This window comes from Lissotriton helveticus, chromosome 5_1, assembly GCF_964261635.1.
Source record: "Lissotriton helveticus chromosome 5_1, aLisHel1.1, whole genome shotgun sequence".
NCBI classification, from domain to species: domain Eukaryota; kingdom Metazoa; phylum Chordata; class Amphibia; order Caudata; family Salamandridae; genus Lissotriton; species Lissotriton helveticus.
Genome location: NC_136065.1, coordinates 1524809807 through 1524826346, shown reverse-complemented (window position 1 = coordinate 1524826346; position 16540 = coordinate 1524809807). Strand labels below are relative to the sequence as shown.

Genomic DNA, 16540 nt, shown 5'->3' with positions numbered 1-16540 from the left:
TGCCTACACGGTCCACAAAGTGTCAAAGAGGAATTTCTTCTGAGATTGAAACCATTGATTATGTGCTGGCTAGTTATATTTAGATTCATTTATCAAACACATTCATTAATACCATCATTTATCTTATTGTATTCTGTAATACTCTATATAAAATTAGATACAGTGTGATGTATTATTGTCATTCACAGTTATAATACAAAAATAACCATTTATGTGTTATTCATACGCAAAAAACTGATTAGTAAGGTGGCTGAGAAGTTGGTAAACAGTCGCCTGTCGGACTTCCTGGAAGCTAACTCCCTCCTGGGCGATTCCCAAACGGGTTTTCGTCCCGGTCAGGGGACTGACACCGCCCTGCTGGCGGTCGTGGAGAATGCAAGGAGCATTCTGGATTCGGGGGGATCAGTGGCAGTGATCCTCCTGGACCTCAGTGCTGCTTTTGATACCGTAGACCATCAGGTGCTTCTCCAACGGCTGTCGGGGGTGGGGGTCACTGGTGTGGCTCTCAAATGGTTTGCTTCCTTCTTGGAAGGTCGGACATTTGAGGTGTGGGAAGGCCATGAAAAATCATCTACAATCCCTCTCCAGTGTGGGGTGCCACAGGGCTCTTCATTGAGCCCTACCTTATTCAACATCTACATGGCCCCCCTGGAGAGTGTGGTACTGCCGCTGGGTATTAAAATCATCAGCTATGCTGATGATACTCAGCTGGTGGTTGGCCTTTCCCAGTCGGCGCATCATCCCGACCGGCTGCACTCGTGTCTGCAGAAGATCTACACGTGGATGTGCAGCTCAGCGCTAAAGTTAAATGGCTCCAAGACGGAACTCATGCTGCTGGGGAACTCCTCTCCATCTTTGTCCCCCAGCAGCTGGCCTGACTGTCTGGGCCCGGTACCCACCCCCAAGCAGGAGATCAAGAGCTTGGGGGTGTGGCTGGAGCAGAGCCTCTCGTTTAAAACTCATGCTAAAAAGACTGCTGGCGTGTGTTTTGGCCTGCTCCGCTCAGCCCGGAAGATCTTACCTTTGCTCCCAGCGTCCACTAGGAGGCTCCTCATCCAGGGATTGATCATCTCGCGGCTGGATTTCAGCAACGCGTTATTCCTGGGTGCACCTGAATCTACCCTGAACAAACTGCAGCAAGTGCAGAATGCGGCCGCCAGGCTCTTGACGGGTCTCCCCAGGCGCCAGTCTGCTCGCCCGGCGCTGAGGGCTCTGCATTGGCTCCCAATTAGGGACAGGGTGAAATTCAAATCACTCTGTATAGCCCATAAAGTTCTGCATGGGGTAGGCCCACCTATTCTGGGGGAGATGGTTCAGCCTTACAAGGCCTCTCGCTCTCTTCGCTCCGACCATCAACATCTTCTTCAGGTCGGGAGGGTGAAGAGGGCTAGAACCGGTGGCAGAAGGTTTTCGATAAATGTGGCCACTGTGTGGAATTCACTGCCCCTACAACTTCGCTCGGAAGCTAGTCTTCTCCGGTTCCGCAAACTTTTAAAGACGTTCCTGTTTTCTGTTTAACCCTGCATTATTCTTTGGTAGCGTTATTATCTGGCGAGCGCTGGGATGCCTATTTGGTAACCAGGCGCTATACAAAACTCAGAATAATAATAATGTGCCCATTGCAAAAAATTTCTCACTAAACATTTGGAATAAAACATTGAAAAATATGGAATATAACACTCAGCAATGTAATGACGATCTACCACTCAGATCACATATTTCTATGAAGAACAAACAGAAGCTAACAATCAGATCAATCTGGGGGAAAAAAATCTCCATTTAAATGTTGTTACCTTTAAAAAATTTCTGCATCCAGAAAATCCACCTGATATCTTTTGTAGGACTGAAATCATGCAGTATTTTGACTCCAGTTTAAGCCTATTTCAGGGGATACTTAAAACTTAAAACCGATGTCCTAATTTTGATGTCGGTCGTACCGCCACTGACAGATCATTATTGGCAGTCTAACTGCCGTCATTGTATTCTGTTGAACTTATTCCTTTAGAAAGATATAACATTTTATGTATAAATGATAGTTTATATATGTGAATGTGTTAATTGTCTTGACTCTATTCTATATTTACCACACCGGCTACTAATATAGCATCTTTAGAATAGATGACCGCTTGAGATTTTTTCCTTATAAAACAAGGAAAAGGAACTCTTGTATTTGTTGAACATAAGCCATTCCCTTTTCCTAAAAGGGTTTCTCCCATAACTTTTTGATCCAGTCTAACTGACAGACCACCTTTTGGTCCGACCGCTGCATTATGAGACAGGTGGTCAGCCCCTTGTCAGACGGGGGTCAAACCACTGGTCCCACAGGATCTACTAATCCCGATGGGGCAGCAATTGGAATCACAATCCCTAATGATGACGGTGCTGAGGCAGGCACTGCCATCAGGATTATGGTGTCCCTTTCCGTCATCCTTTTCAAGGCAGTCCGACTGCCATGAAAATGCTGCCAGAAACTGACTTTGGGGACCACAAACAGGGCCCCCATCCCTCATGGGCCACTGAAAAGTGACCTAGGGGGCACATATAGTGCCTCAACGCACATCCATGCACCATGTGCCTTGCTCCACATGATGCATGGCACAAGGTGCATGGATGTCCACAAAGTGCTCTATCACACTGCGGCTTGTCTGGCATCTCTCGAACACAACGATAGCAGTAAGTGGTCCGACTTCATAATGAGCCCCTGATTTTAGGTTTATGTCTTTTCACGTGGACATATTTGTCAGAATTTGAAACTTTAAGTATTAGTGATTTGTAGTCAATGCTTTTGTACTGTATGTTTTAGCATGCAACTCGACTAGTGTGAAATTGAAAAATAACAGAAAATCCTTTACCTTCTGAAGGAAATAGTGAAATTGGAGTCAAGCCACTGTTGGAATTTCCTATACAGTAGGGGTAAAGTCCAAGAGTGGATACTCCATCCTCCAGAAACAGGATAATTTACCTAACGCAAAATTGAGCCCTATGCCACCTTCCTGTGTACCTGTTTTCATTGTGTAGTTGTCAAAAGGACAAGAGCCAAAATGTGCTGCTTATGTGGCCAGTTTGTTATCTATTGTTTGAAAGAATCACGTCAGGGCACACATGAATAAACAAGTGACATAACAGCATAGGCCTGTGAAGTACCTCCAGCTAATAATCTCATTGTTCACACAAATGCAGGGCTAGAACAAGTAACCTAAATGGTCCTCCTTGGACAGCAATAGAAATGTCAACATCTTCAGTTTATGATCTTTTCTGTATCACTCCTCTGGTATTACTGGTATAAATTACTAAAATTAGGAAAACGACTCAGTTACACCTTCCTTAATCTCAACCATACATGACCGGTTGTATGAAAGCTCTCTTTTCAGTCACTGCATCTCATGTGTGGAGGGGAGTCTGAATTCTCTGACAGATAGCCATGCCTCCCACAAGTTTTGTGTTCATGCTGTAAGTCTTTGCTTTTGATTTAACAGGACAAGTCTGCGATCACTCTTGCAATCGACATTTTGTGAAAAATATCTAACGAATGTCACCGGATTCACCAAACATCTTATGTGTATCACGAGATTCAACCAGTCTGTTAGAAATATCACTTGGCTTGTAGCATTACTTGTGCATGTCACTGGACTCACAAAACATCTTCTGTGTCTTTCTGTGCTAACACAATTACATCAGCACATCAGATGAGGACAAAAACTCTTTCCCTGATCAATGGATTCCCACAATGAAATATATGAATATTATGTATCAAAACAGCGCTTTATTATTATTGGACTCACAAAAGTGCCTTCCGGTAATTCTGGACTCTCTCTAGAAAATACATCCATTTGTCAATGGATTTATAAAATTGATTATGTATATTATTAGATTCTCAAAATGAATCCTGTGTCTGTGTCGGACTCTTGATATTAGTTATGCACATCACTGGACTCACAAAATCACGTCCCTCAAATTTCTATTCTGCCATTAAAGGACATAAAAAGTACAGACACTGTGTAGTGATGCTTTAGTAATTGGTTTATTGAAAATGGGTTGTAATTTGTGAAAATCAAGAATTCAAGTTTTATGTTGTGTTAACAAGGCTTCAAAGAGATTTGAAAAGGATCGAAAGTCAATATCATCTTGAAGTACCAACGTTCAACAGAGTGCCACTGATCTCTTGGGTTGATTGAGTTCATTTCTCGCTTTTGTTGCAATTTCTTGGGTGGGCTGGTAACTGAATATTCTGATTAAAGACTTTCTTGGAATTCACAATGAAGATGTTCAATACAAACATATATGGTTGTTGTTGAGGTCCAGAAAGTTTGCCATGTTTTAATTTGCCATAACATTAAAACTGTTTTACAGTAGCAAGCGGAATGAAAATTGTACAAAACATATAAAACCTTCACCAAAATACAAGGCCTCCAAATGCTGAATGTATGTTTGTGTCGTCCATTTGCATAGCATGACAGTCAGGGGAGAACGTGTTTCAGACGATTGGAACTATGCAATATGGAACTATTGGAAGGCAGGTTTGAAATCATATATACATACTGAATTTAGAAGTGTCTCACATTACAAAACATCCGACCCGTTTAACATGCTGCAAATCACCCATTACAGTGATTCTTGATTCTGCTAAAATAATGTTAAACATAAATTGCTTATTTCCCAGGGTTCACCATCATTTAGTATTAAAGTTGAGTGACATGGCACGATATAGTGAGATTTCTCATTGTTTTTAAGCATTACTTTGGATAAGGGCTTACGGGGCATATTGACAAGCCCCTATTGCCACCATCCCGTCACTTTTCACGAGGTTGTGGTGATGATAGGGTCTTCACCTTATTTACAAGGCAGCGTTAATAAGGCACTCATTCACGCTATACTTAGCGTGAAAGGGGAGGCCAATGGGTGTTGCGGTGGGCATTCCACTGCAACACCCATTGATTTTGGCACTGCCCCATTTTTCCAAGAGTGGCATAAATATGGGGCCGTGCCAAAATTTAGGCCAGAGGAAACCTGGTCTAATCCTGACGCAACGAGGAGAAATGTTTAACTTCTCCTCATTTTTGCAGTTTCCATGTGTGCTGTGTTGTGTAGGACACATAGAAACAGCAAAACACCATTGAATGTTTTTGTGCAGAGAATCATAAAAAAAAGAAATTTGCAACTTCTATGTGTGCTGCACCAAGCATTGTACTACCATTTAGCACATGTACCTAGATCCAAACCCTTTTGCTAGTTTAATTTTTTACTTGTTTCCAGATCAGTAATGTGTTCTCTCTTGGTGTCTGGCTCTCTAAGTTGAACCATGTTTGCAGCCATGTGATGATGGGAATGAAACATATTCCTGAGTCAGGGAATGCCCAGATAATGTGCGGCACACAGGTCTTTCAACCTTTGCCTTCTACCTGTGTTGCTTCCAGTATTGCTGGATATTGCTATGTGAACAACTGCATATCTAAGGGACCAATGAGTGAGGAGGAATAGAATACATGTTGAAGCTTATCCACAGGTGCTGCCTCTTTATGCCAACCCTGCAGTATTATGTACTGAGGATGGAATCCTTTGATGCGTGCTTCAAGCTTCAATATTTTTACTATACACAGACTTTTTTTTTAATTTGCCAAGAGTCTTAAAAAGAAAACAAAATAATCTTCACTTTAATTCACCACCGGAGTCAACAGAGTTTTGAATTTTATGTTGTTTAACACAACCACTCACATACAGGAATGGTCTACATGCCACAGGTTCTAGCTGATTGTGAAAATGGAGTGTTGATTGTGAGAACATGATTCGGAGACAAGAGTGCAGTCAAGTAGTTGGGAAGGGCTTTATGCTTTGAAGGAAGATTCAGAAGTAAAAAATCATCTTATGAGCCTTATTGCCGCTCATCGTCTGCAGAAAATAGGTAGAATCGATGTCTCCAGTTAAGTCCTAGGGATCTGTGTTTCCCGAATGTATCAGGCAGGTCATGTAGGCAATGTCTTCCTTGGAGCCCTGAGGAAAACATGAATGGATGTGTTATGATTATGCATTTCAATTCTCCGAACATGGGGAATGACTGTTTGTGAGCAGGATTTTTCTTGTGACTTTTGGACAACAAAACAGCAAGTAGAGCTGGCAGTATAAAACAACCAGCACTGAAAGTCACATTAGAGACACTAGGCCATCTTTCCCTGTTTTAAAGAATGCATTTGTAGTGACTAATATACATTCAAAGAAGCAGAAGAACCTCCGAAACTGTGTCCAGGATTTTCATATAAGAAAGCGAATAATTAATTTGGAAGCGGGGATTCCACTAAATTAATAAGTCACAATTGTGCTACGTTATAACAAAGTTCACAAAAAAAGCTCTGCTCAACTAGGAAGCTATCTCTGTAGTAGCCATGTCATCAGAAAAATGTATTATAGGTACAAGCAGTATTAAGAACTAAGTTTAACCTAAGTTACGAAAACAGCACAATTACATTTCCGAACAAGTTTAGAAATATTCAAGAGAATTTGATAAATATAATGACACAAAATTGTTCAAAACAGACAAGAGAACATGAGATATAGATTTTTACACTTGTAAGGCAAAAGCAGATAAGTAATAGTAAAGCAGTAATCAAAATCCTCTTTGCAATTTTAGACCGACCATGATGGATCAAGGGTTGGGTAGTCTTTGGATCACATAGGTCAAACGTTTTACCTTTGCATTTAGGGCTTGATTTAGAGTCTTAAGGATGGAGTACAGTCCATCAGGGTAGTGGTGTACATTATTAAATCTGCCACCCTGATGGACTACCATTCACCAAATTCAGGGCCTCATTTGTGAAAAGTGACGCGTCGCTGCGTGAGAACAGCGATGCGTCACTTTTCATTGCGCACTTCTTACGTTACAGATACGTCAGTATTTCTGACGTATCTGTAGGTGCAAAAGTGACACATTGCTGGAGTGTGTCACAAAAGTGATGAAACTCCAGAAATGTGTACTTTCACATGGGCAAGTCCCATGCTGTTAGTGCCTGCGTCAGTCTTACGACTGCCATGAAGCAGGCGTAAGATTTTGACGCATTAGCGGCCAAGAAATGGCGCAGTGAGCTCTTATAGATTTCACTGCGTCACTTCCATAACCCTTTCTTGCGTCAAAACGCCCCCCTTGCATACATTATACCTGGCGCAGGGTGCACAGTCAAAATATCGAGTCAACAATGTCGATTTGCACTAATATCGAGTCAGAAAAATCGAAGGTAAGAAATATCGATGTTCTAAATATCGTTGTCTAAAATATCGATTTGAATGTATATTCATTAATATCGAGATAAGTAATGTCGATGATAGAAATATCGACATATATAATGTCGAAATGTCAAAATATCTACATTTTTAAATATATGTTTCTAATATATTAATAATAAAAAATGTTATATAAATGTGGTATAATATTTAATTATAATATAAAATATTTATATAAAGTATTATAAATTTTAGGAGCGGGATGTTGGGTTTATAGGGGACAAGGGTGGGGAGTTTATTAAAAATATAAATATTAAAAATATAAATGTTAAAAAATATGTTAGAGAAATTAGAATGCGAAATTAAATATTAGAAATTCGAAATATGAAAATAGAAAATATATAAAAATTTTAGCAGCGGGATGTTGGGTTTATAGGGGATAAGGGTGGGGAGTGTATGAAAAATATAAATAAAAATAAATAATTTATCAAATACATTTTTATAAAATAGATTTCGAAATTTTAAATTTGAAATCTGAAAATTTAATTTTTAAATCTGAAATTTGAAATTTGAAAATTATTTAAAAAATCAGCAGCGGGATGTTGGGTTTATAGGGGATAAGGGCGGGGAGTGTATGAAAAATATAAAATAAAATATTTATTTTAGGAAATAAATTTATATAAAATAGATTTCGAAATTTTAATTTTGAAATCTGAAATTTAAAATTTTAAATCTGAAATTTTAAATTAGAAAATTTTAAAATATTTTAGCAGCGGGATGTTGGGTTTTTAGGGGATAAGGGTGGGGAGTGTATGAAAAATATAAATAAAAATAAATAATTTATCGAATACATTTTTATAAAATAGATTTCGAAAATTTTAATTAGAAATTTGAAATATTAATTTTTAAATCTGAAATTTGAAATTAGAAAATCATTTTAAAATTCTGCAGCGGGATGTTGAGTTTATAGGGGATAAGGGTGGGGAGTGTATGAAAAATATAAAATAAAATATTTTTTTAGGAAATAAATTTATATAAAATAGATTTCTAAATTTTAAATTTTAAATATGAAATTTTACATTTTAAATATGAAATGTTAAATTAACAAATTGAAAAATAAGTAAGACATTTATTTAATTTGGGTTTTGGGGTAAAGGAGTATTTTTAGGTTTCAGGGCTAGGTTTGGGTTTTGGGGTAGAGGGGTATTTTTAGTTTTCAGGGCTAGGTTTGGGTTTTGGGGTAGAGGGGTATTTTTAGGTTTCAGGGCTAGGTTTGAGTTTTGGGGTAGAGGGGTATCTTTAGGTTTCAGGGCTAGGTTTGGGTTTTAGGGTACAGGGGTATTTTTAGGTTTCAGGGCTAGGTTTGAGTTTTGGGGTAGAGGGGTATTTTTAGTTTTCAGGGCTAGGTTTGGGTTTTGGGGTAGAGGGGTATCTTTGGGTTTCAGGGCTAGGTTTGGGTTTTGGGATACAGGGGTATTTTTAGGTTTCAGGGCTAAGTTTGGATTTTGGGTTAGAGGGGTATTTTTAGGTTTCAGGGCTATGTTTGGGTTTTGGGGTAGAGGCGTATTTTTAGGTTTCAGGGCTAGGTTTGGGTTTTGGGGTAGAGGGGTATTTTTAGTTTTCAGGCGTAGGTTTGGGTTTTGGGTAAGGGTGGGCGGCCAGCTACGCTCTGTGCACGGAGTGCACGGAGTGCCATCTCCTACGCATTTTGCGTAGCGGGCGTAGCCAGGCGGCACTACGCGCGCTCCGCAGACGGTGCTTAGCCGGCCGCCACCCGCCTCCCTCCCGCCCTCCCTAAATACATCAATTAAAGTATGAAAAGCTATTAAAAACACTTACCTTGTCTGCCGCGTCCCCGGGGCTCCCTCTCGCCGTCCCGCGATTCTCGCCGCCATTTCGGGTCCTAATGCGCATGCGCGGGCGGCCGCGCATGCGCATTAGTATCTGGGTCGGTGGCGGCGCGAATCGCGGGACGGCGAGAGGGAGCCCCGGGGACGCGGCAGACAAGGTAAGTGTTTTTAATAGCTTTTTATACTTTTATTGATGTATTTAGGGAGGGCGGGAGGGAGGCGGGCGGCGCGGAGTGGGGCTACGCGGAGTGCGCGGGTGGGCGTAGTTGTGTGCCCACTTCGCGTAGCTCCGCGGAGCTCCACTCCGCACACTACGCCCAGGGTTAGTTTTGGGGTAGAGGGGTATTTTTAGGTTTCAGGGCTAGGTTTGGGTTTTGGGGTAGAGGGGTATTGTTAGTTTTCAGGGCTAGGTTTGGGTTTTGGGGTAGAGGGGTTTCTTTAGGTTTCAGGGCTATGTTTGTGTTTTGGGGTAGAGGGGTATTTTTAGTTTTCAGGACTAGGTTTGGGTTTTGGGGTAGAGGGGTATTTTTAGGTTTCAGGGCTAGGTTAGAGTTTTGGGGTAGAGGGGTATCTTTAGGTTTCAGGGCTAGGTTTGGGTTTTAGGGTACAGGGGTATTTTTAGGTTTCAGGGCTAGGTTTGAGTTTTGGGGTAGAGGGGTATTTTTAGTTTTCAGGGCTAGGTTTAGGTTTTGGGGTAGAGGGGTATCTTTAGGTTTCAGGGCTAGGTTTGGGTTTTGGGATACAGGGGTATTTTTAGGTTTCAGGGCTAAGTTTGGATTTTGGGTTAGAGGGGTATTTTTAGGTTTCAGTGCTATGTTTGGGTTTTGGGGTAGAGGGGTATTTTTAGGTTTCAGGGCTAGGTTTGGGTTTTGGGGTAGAGGGGTATTTTTAGTTTTCAGGCGTAGGTTTGGGTTTTGGGGTAGAGGGGTATTTTTAGGTTTCAGGGCTAGGTTTGGGTTTTGGGGTAGAGGGGTATTGTTAGTTTTCAGGGCTAGGTTTGGGTTTTGGGGTAGAGGGGTTTCTTTAGGTTTCAGGGCTATGTTTGGGTTTTGGGGTAGAGGGGTATTTTTAGTTTTCAGGGCTAGGTTTGGGTTTTGGGGTAGAGTGGTATTTTTAGGTTTCAGGGCTAGGTTTGAGTTTTGGGGTAGAGGGGTATCTTTAGGTTTCAGGGCTAGGTTTGGGTTTTAGGGTACAGGGGTATTTTTAGGTTTCAGGGCTAGGTTTGAGTTTTGGGGTAGAGGGGTATTTTTAGTTTTCAGGGCTAGGTTTGGGTTTTGGGGTAGAGGGGTATCTTTAGGTTTCAGGGCTAGGTTTGGGTTTTGGGATACAGGGGTCTTTTTAGGTTTCAGGGCTAGGTTTGGGTTTTGGGGTACAGGGGTATTTTTAGGTGTTAGACATAGGTTGAGTGTCCAGCATATATCCTAATTAAATGTAGATAGCAGTTGGCATAGTAAATTAAATAGGTTCTGTGTACAGCAACTACCCTAATTAAATGTATATTTGAGTTACAATTGTTAATTTGATAGTTTAAGTGTTTATTATTAATAATAAAAAAAAATATTTTGGATTTGGAAAAGTAAATGTTTAATGTTAAGTGTCCAGTTTCGATTTTAATAAATTGTATATTTATGTGTGAATAGTAAATTGATAGTAATAGTTTATTATATATGTAAAATAATTATAAAAATAATTATATATTGTAAACATTTTTACAAATGTATATATTGGTATTAATTATTTAATAATGGGTAGTAGATAAAAATGACACAGTTTTAAACACATTTTTTCTTTATTTGTTCATATAGTAATTAAAGCAAATAATACATGTATAAAATATTATTTTATACAATTTAAACACAATAATATATCTAATTTAGCACCAATTTCTTTTTTATTTCGATATCTTTTCAGTAATTTACATTTGTGGTATATGTAAATTAGATAGTAAAACATAAAACATTGAACATTATACTATATAGAGTATATACATTTTAAGAGAAATTACAATACATCACAATTGTTAATAAATGATATAGTAATATTTTTGTTACATATACATGTGAACTTCAATATATGTTATATATGTAGATATATTTGGAATTAACAACATTGATAATATTTATAGTTCATATCATACAATGTATATTTTACAAACATGTTAAATTATAATATCTGTTATATATGTGTAATTTATTAATATTAATTTTATAATATTAATATTAATATATTAAACATATTAGTCACAATTTGTATATAAGTAATGAAAAATAACACTTTTTATTTTCAATAATTTAAAGTAAATATTGTTTGTTTTATTATAACATTAAATATTAATATATATTAATAATTAATGTAATAATAATAAAAATTAAATCAAATTAATATTTTTGTAGAAAAATTAATAATACATGGGATAAATACAGCCGAAATAATTATACAGTTTTAACAAATTTCTATTAATAAAACAAATTAAGTTGACATTTATTTAACTGTTATTTGGATAATAGTATCATTTGGGAGTTTCATTTTGTAACCGCTCTTAGTCTTGTGGGGCATTTTGGAAGATTCAAGCTCGCGGTTGGAAGCTACTTCACGTCTGAGAAGGTAAGAGTGCTATTTGTTATATTTTAACTAATTTAAGGTAATTTTGAAGGTAGTACTTTGTTATTTGTTGTTTGTGGAATACTATGTTAGGGTTAACTTCTTATGTAGTACGTTATTAATGTTTTTACATTTTCTTAGCGTATTCTCAGTAACGGCCTTGGAGTTATTGTGTTTGTGGCTTTTTATGATTTTTTCGTTACATATATGTATGTTCTAGTTATTAATAATGTGTTATTCTAAGTTTTATGTAGGTGGGTATTATTTTTTTTCTCTTGTACGTTTTTGAAAACACCCATTTCCGTTTCCGAGTTGTTACGTTTTTTTTTAAAAATAAGTGCATTTCAGTTGTTGTAACTGCTATGTGTTTTAGACTTTGTTGATTTATAAGTGTTTCTGGAGCGTTTCATACATTCTAGAGCCTTTTTCGGGAATCAGAGTTATCTAATAATTGGGATTTCAGATGTATTTCGAACAGTAGTATTTTTGCATTGTATTGGGCCCCTTTTTTTTATATGCTGTGGATTTATTACAGCATGGATTGTAATGGATCATTGGATTTGCTAATTACGTTGTTGTCAAAAGGTAAATGCATTTATGTTATTAAATGTTGTGTGTTGGGAAATGTTCAATTTAAAAAAAAAAAAGGTTGAGTTACATATTTTATTTGTCTAAAAATTATTATATATTTATAATTTTTAGAAAATAATAATTTCTTATAATTTGTGAATAAGATGGTTTCGTTACATTGAAGGCTTTTTTAAATGGTCAGATTTTTTGTGACTCATTATTTTTAGATTAGTGTTTTGGCTATCATTTTTAAGTATTCTAGTCCTCTTGTTGTGGGGTAAAGTTGTACTTGTTGTTGTAAATATTGGTACATTTGGGCTGTTTGTCTTGATAGTTTGGGTTTTAATTGTAGAACGGATTGCTCCATTCTTAACTCTTGGAAACTTTGTTCTTTTTGCATTGCTGTTAGTAGCTTGTGTAGTGTAGGAGTTGTTCGCCCAGTTGAAGATAGAAAGGCATTATGCCAACCCTCCACTGCGTTGTTTGTTTTGGCCTCTTGATTTAGGGTTGGTAGATATACATTCCACCAAGGAATTAGGAATTTAGGCTGTCGTCTGTGGCCTGACCGGTGTAGTCTCCCCACCCAGGTATCCTCAAAATAATCCAAAAGTGGAGACAATTTTTTTTCATTTTGTGTATAGAAAGGACTTTCTATTAAAAGATTATAGTGTTCAGCCACATCGGTTATTGGCACGTATGCTAGGGCAATGAGGTGTTTTATTTGGTATGCGAAGGTAATATTGGTAGCATATTCAACACTAAGTGTTAATTTTTGCAAATATTTCCATATTCATTGGTTAAAATGGAAGTAACATCCTTGTATGGATGTGTGTGGATATATTTTAAGGATGGAATTTATCATAGCTTGTTCAAAGTCAATTATAATTTTTAGGGGAAAGAAGTCTCTTGTTTCTTCTTTGATTTTGTTTAATATTTCAGTGTATGTAGAAGTTTGTTTGTTTGGTAACAAACAATAAATGAATGGTATGCAGGTATTGTGGAATTGGCCATGTATAGTATATAATTGATAGAATGGTTTAGGGCATATGCTAAAAGTGCCATCCATCATCCATGTTTGACTATCAGTTAATTTTTTGAGGTTGGTGTTTGTTGCAAACATTATTATCCTTTTATCTTTGTTGTTGTTGTCGTAGAAGATAAAAGGTTCATCATTATGAGTTATGCTAAGCTCAGGTGGAATTATGACCTGTTCAAAAGTTTTTGGTGTTGCTATTGTTGGTGTACTAGATTTTTTGGTTCTAGCAATAGTTCTTTTTATAGCAGCTATCGTTAGTAACTGACCTCTTGCCTCTCTAGGTACTCTAGGTATTAATTCCTTAAGTATTACACTAGTCGGTAAGTCAGAGGTTTTGCTTAATTCCTTAATATTGTCTAGGGTAGATCTAACCTCTATTTCTGAGATATTAGGTGGATGGTTATGTTCAGTAGTATTAATCACACTTGTTTCTCTAGTTGTTGCACGACCATAACATTTGTTGGAATAATACTTAGTACATTTCCAGTTAACTTTAAGGTCTTTTTGTTTTTCCTGAGTATAAGTATACCCCATATAGCATAACAAATATTTCCCTTTCTGAGATGAGATAAATCTTGCATCTTCTGTCATTGTTGGTTTCTTAAATCTAGAAAAGGTGTATTAAATATTATTAGAAATAGTCATTTTATTAGAAGAGGAAAAAAAATACATATGTAACATTTGTGGGTAATTACCTATTCCAAAGTAGTATATTTTCAAAGGAGATCTTTTTGTTGATTGATGCTTTAATAGATTGTAGTGGTCTGTTGAAAGAAAATGAAGAATATTTTAGTGAATGTTTATATGTGTATTTTTATAACACATTTGCTAAGGTACAATGTTTTATTATGAAAACGTTAGCAACATTTATTCAGATGTATATATCATTTAAAGAAAAAACAGTTTTAAATATACAAACAGTTAAATCTAAACATTGTAAGTGTTTAAAATACAAATATTAGTACTTGGGCATGTTTTCGATGCTTACCTATTTTTTATTTTTAGTTGTTGATGGTAGAATGTTTGTTGTTATGTTGCAGCTTTAATTAGTAAAGGTATCTGTGGAAAAAAGTAATAGTATGATGAAACTTTAGTTTAGTTTTTATAATAGAAGTAACAATTTTTTAAACAAGCATTTCACATTGTAAGTCTTTGAAAACTGTGTTTAATAAAAAACAAAAATTAGACATTTAAGTAGGAATGTATGAGTTAGTTATAACATGTTTTACTATTGATTTGGCATTTATTTAGTGTTTAAAAAGGTAATTTAATAAACTTACTTATCAAATTTGTTGTTGTACTTTTCTTGAAAATGTTCATCTGTTTGTTAACCTTGAATCTGTTTAGGATATATGTAGAGATAGATAGAAAAGCAGTTTTAGATATTTAGAATGAACGGCAGGTTGCAAATAATGTAACTTTTTATACTGAAACATAAAATTACTTACTTTTTGTTGATTTGTAGTATATTTGTATGAGAGCAATATTTAGAGTAGTAGAAATAAGTGCATTTCTCCTTGAAGCTGAATAATTTCTGCTGGTTTTTGAGTCTTAATTGTAGCTGTTTTTATAGGGTATGTTTAATTAGTGTTAGTTTGTGATTGGTTAGAAGCATAGAAAACAGTTCCTATTGGTTAGTTTGAATTTTTTTATTTTTAATAGTTTAATTTGCTGAATTCGAAATGTTTGTTTAGAGAGTTTGTGTATTAGTAAGTATTTTAAATATAATATAATTAAATAGTATAGCTTTAAAACATTTATAATATAAAATAAATATGTGTATATATAAGAAATGTAATATGTGATTGTTACCATAGATTTCGTAATTTAATAATATTTTTTTAGAGATATATAGTTATTTAATAGTATAATTTTAATATATTTAATGTGTATAATGTTTATATAAACTGTAAGAATGATTTTGAAAAGTCGATATTTAGGTAATGTCGATATTATTGATGTCTATATTTTGGTAATCGATGTTTTTGTATAGTGGTATGTATATTAATGATTGTCGATATTTTGTATTTCGATATAAGTGTGATCGAAATTAGTGTACTCGAGATTTTTGTATATCGATATAGTGAGATCGATGTTTTAGTAAATTTATAAATAAGTATAGGATGTCGATGTAATTGTAATCTATATTTAAGACACGATATTTGTGTAGGTCGATTTTAGTGAAATCGAAATTTTGTCAGAGATTCCTGGCGCAGGTATAATGTGGCGCCGGGGTTTACAAAGTGACACATCTACCTAGATGCGTCACATTGTAAATATGACGCAACAAGGCGCATTTTGTACGCCACTGGTGCGTCACAAAAAGTGACGCACCGGCGGCATGAAAGTGACGCACAGCCTCATAAATGAGTCCCTTGGAGAGCACTGCCACCCCAGTGGTGATCTCTGTACATTGATAGGAACCTTTGTCGTTGTGCTTCCTGTAAAATGTTACAAAACGTTTGGGGGATGGCTTCACCCACTGTTGATAACAAGTGAAAAGAAACAACTAATCACACCCATACTCAGGGATTTTTCTCCATGGATGTGAAGGTCATTATTCATTTTTTTCTGTTTATTTTCTGAGCTATTTTCTGTTCTTCACTTCTGGGTTTTGCCTGGTGGTGAGTAACTGAACAAAAGGACAGCACATCGGTTACCAAAAATAGGAAGGCGGGGAGGGGTTAATGTCCCATCTTTGAGAGTACTATGCCTGACAAACTCTAAACTGCCCTGATTTAGAGTTTGGTGGACAGAGCACCCTGTTGGCCAAGAAGAAAGCTCCACCCACTCTATTCAGAATCAGACAGACCTTCATATTCCAGGTACAGTTTCCCCCGCTGGCTCCACCGATGGGCTCAGAGTTGTCGGTGCAAATACATCTGGGGCTGTATAATGGACTTTTTTGGTGCAGAGCCAAGTAACTGTTTTATGTGCCTGCAGGGTGCAAACTGAATTCTTTTAACTGAATATTTATCAGAGTTAGAGTTTTTCTTTTCAGACAAAACATCTCAGAAGAAGAACGAGACAAACCTACTTCAACGTTTCAGAGCTCTACTGTTTGAAAATAAACTACTAACAGAGAAATATTATGTTAAATGAATTCACGATGCGCCCTGTAGGTGCATAAAACAGATGCTCAGCTCTGCACTGCTCCAAAGCAGCCCATCATGATACTGTCTCAAACTGTCTACACTATTTATAGCAAACGGTCTGGGGCAATTGTTTTCCTATTTTTCTCCTATACTGTTTTTATTGGATAGCAAATTGAGTG

General features: G+C 36.8%; 1 protein-coding gene across 23 annotated transcripts in view; it reads right to left on the bottom strand.

Annotated features, from left to right (window-relative positions):
- Window positions 1–4002: 4002 nt before the first annotated feature.
- Window positions 4003–16540, bottom strand: part of LOC144755528 (polymeric immunoglobulin receptor-like) — a 348962-nt gene continuing 336424 nt past the window's right edge. For all 23 annotated transcript variants that reach the window (XM_078644541.1, XM_078644560.1, XM_078644554.1 and 20 more), the window contains one exon: window positions 4003–5988. In XM_078644541.1, the coding sequence (XP_078500667.1) occupies window positions 5926–5988 (63 nt within the window). In that variant the 3' untranslated portion in view covers window positions 4003–5925. The remainder of the gene's footprint in view (window positions 5989–16540) is intronic.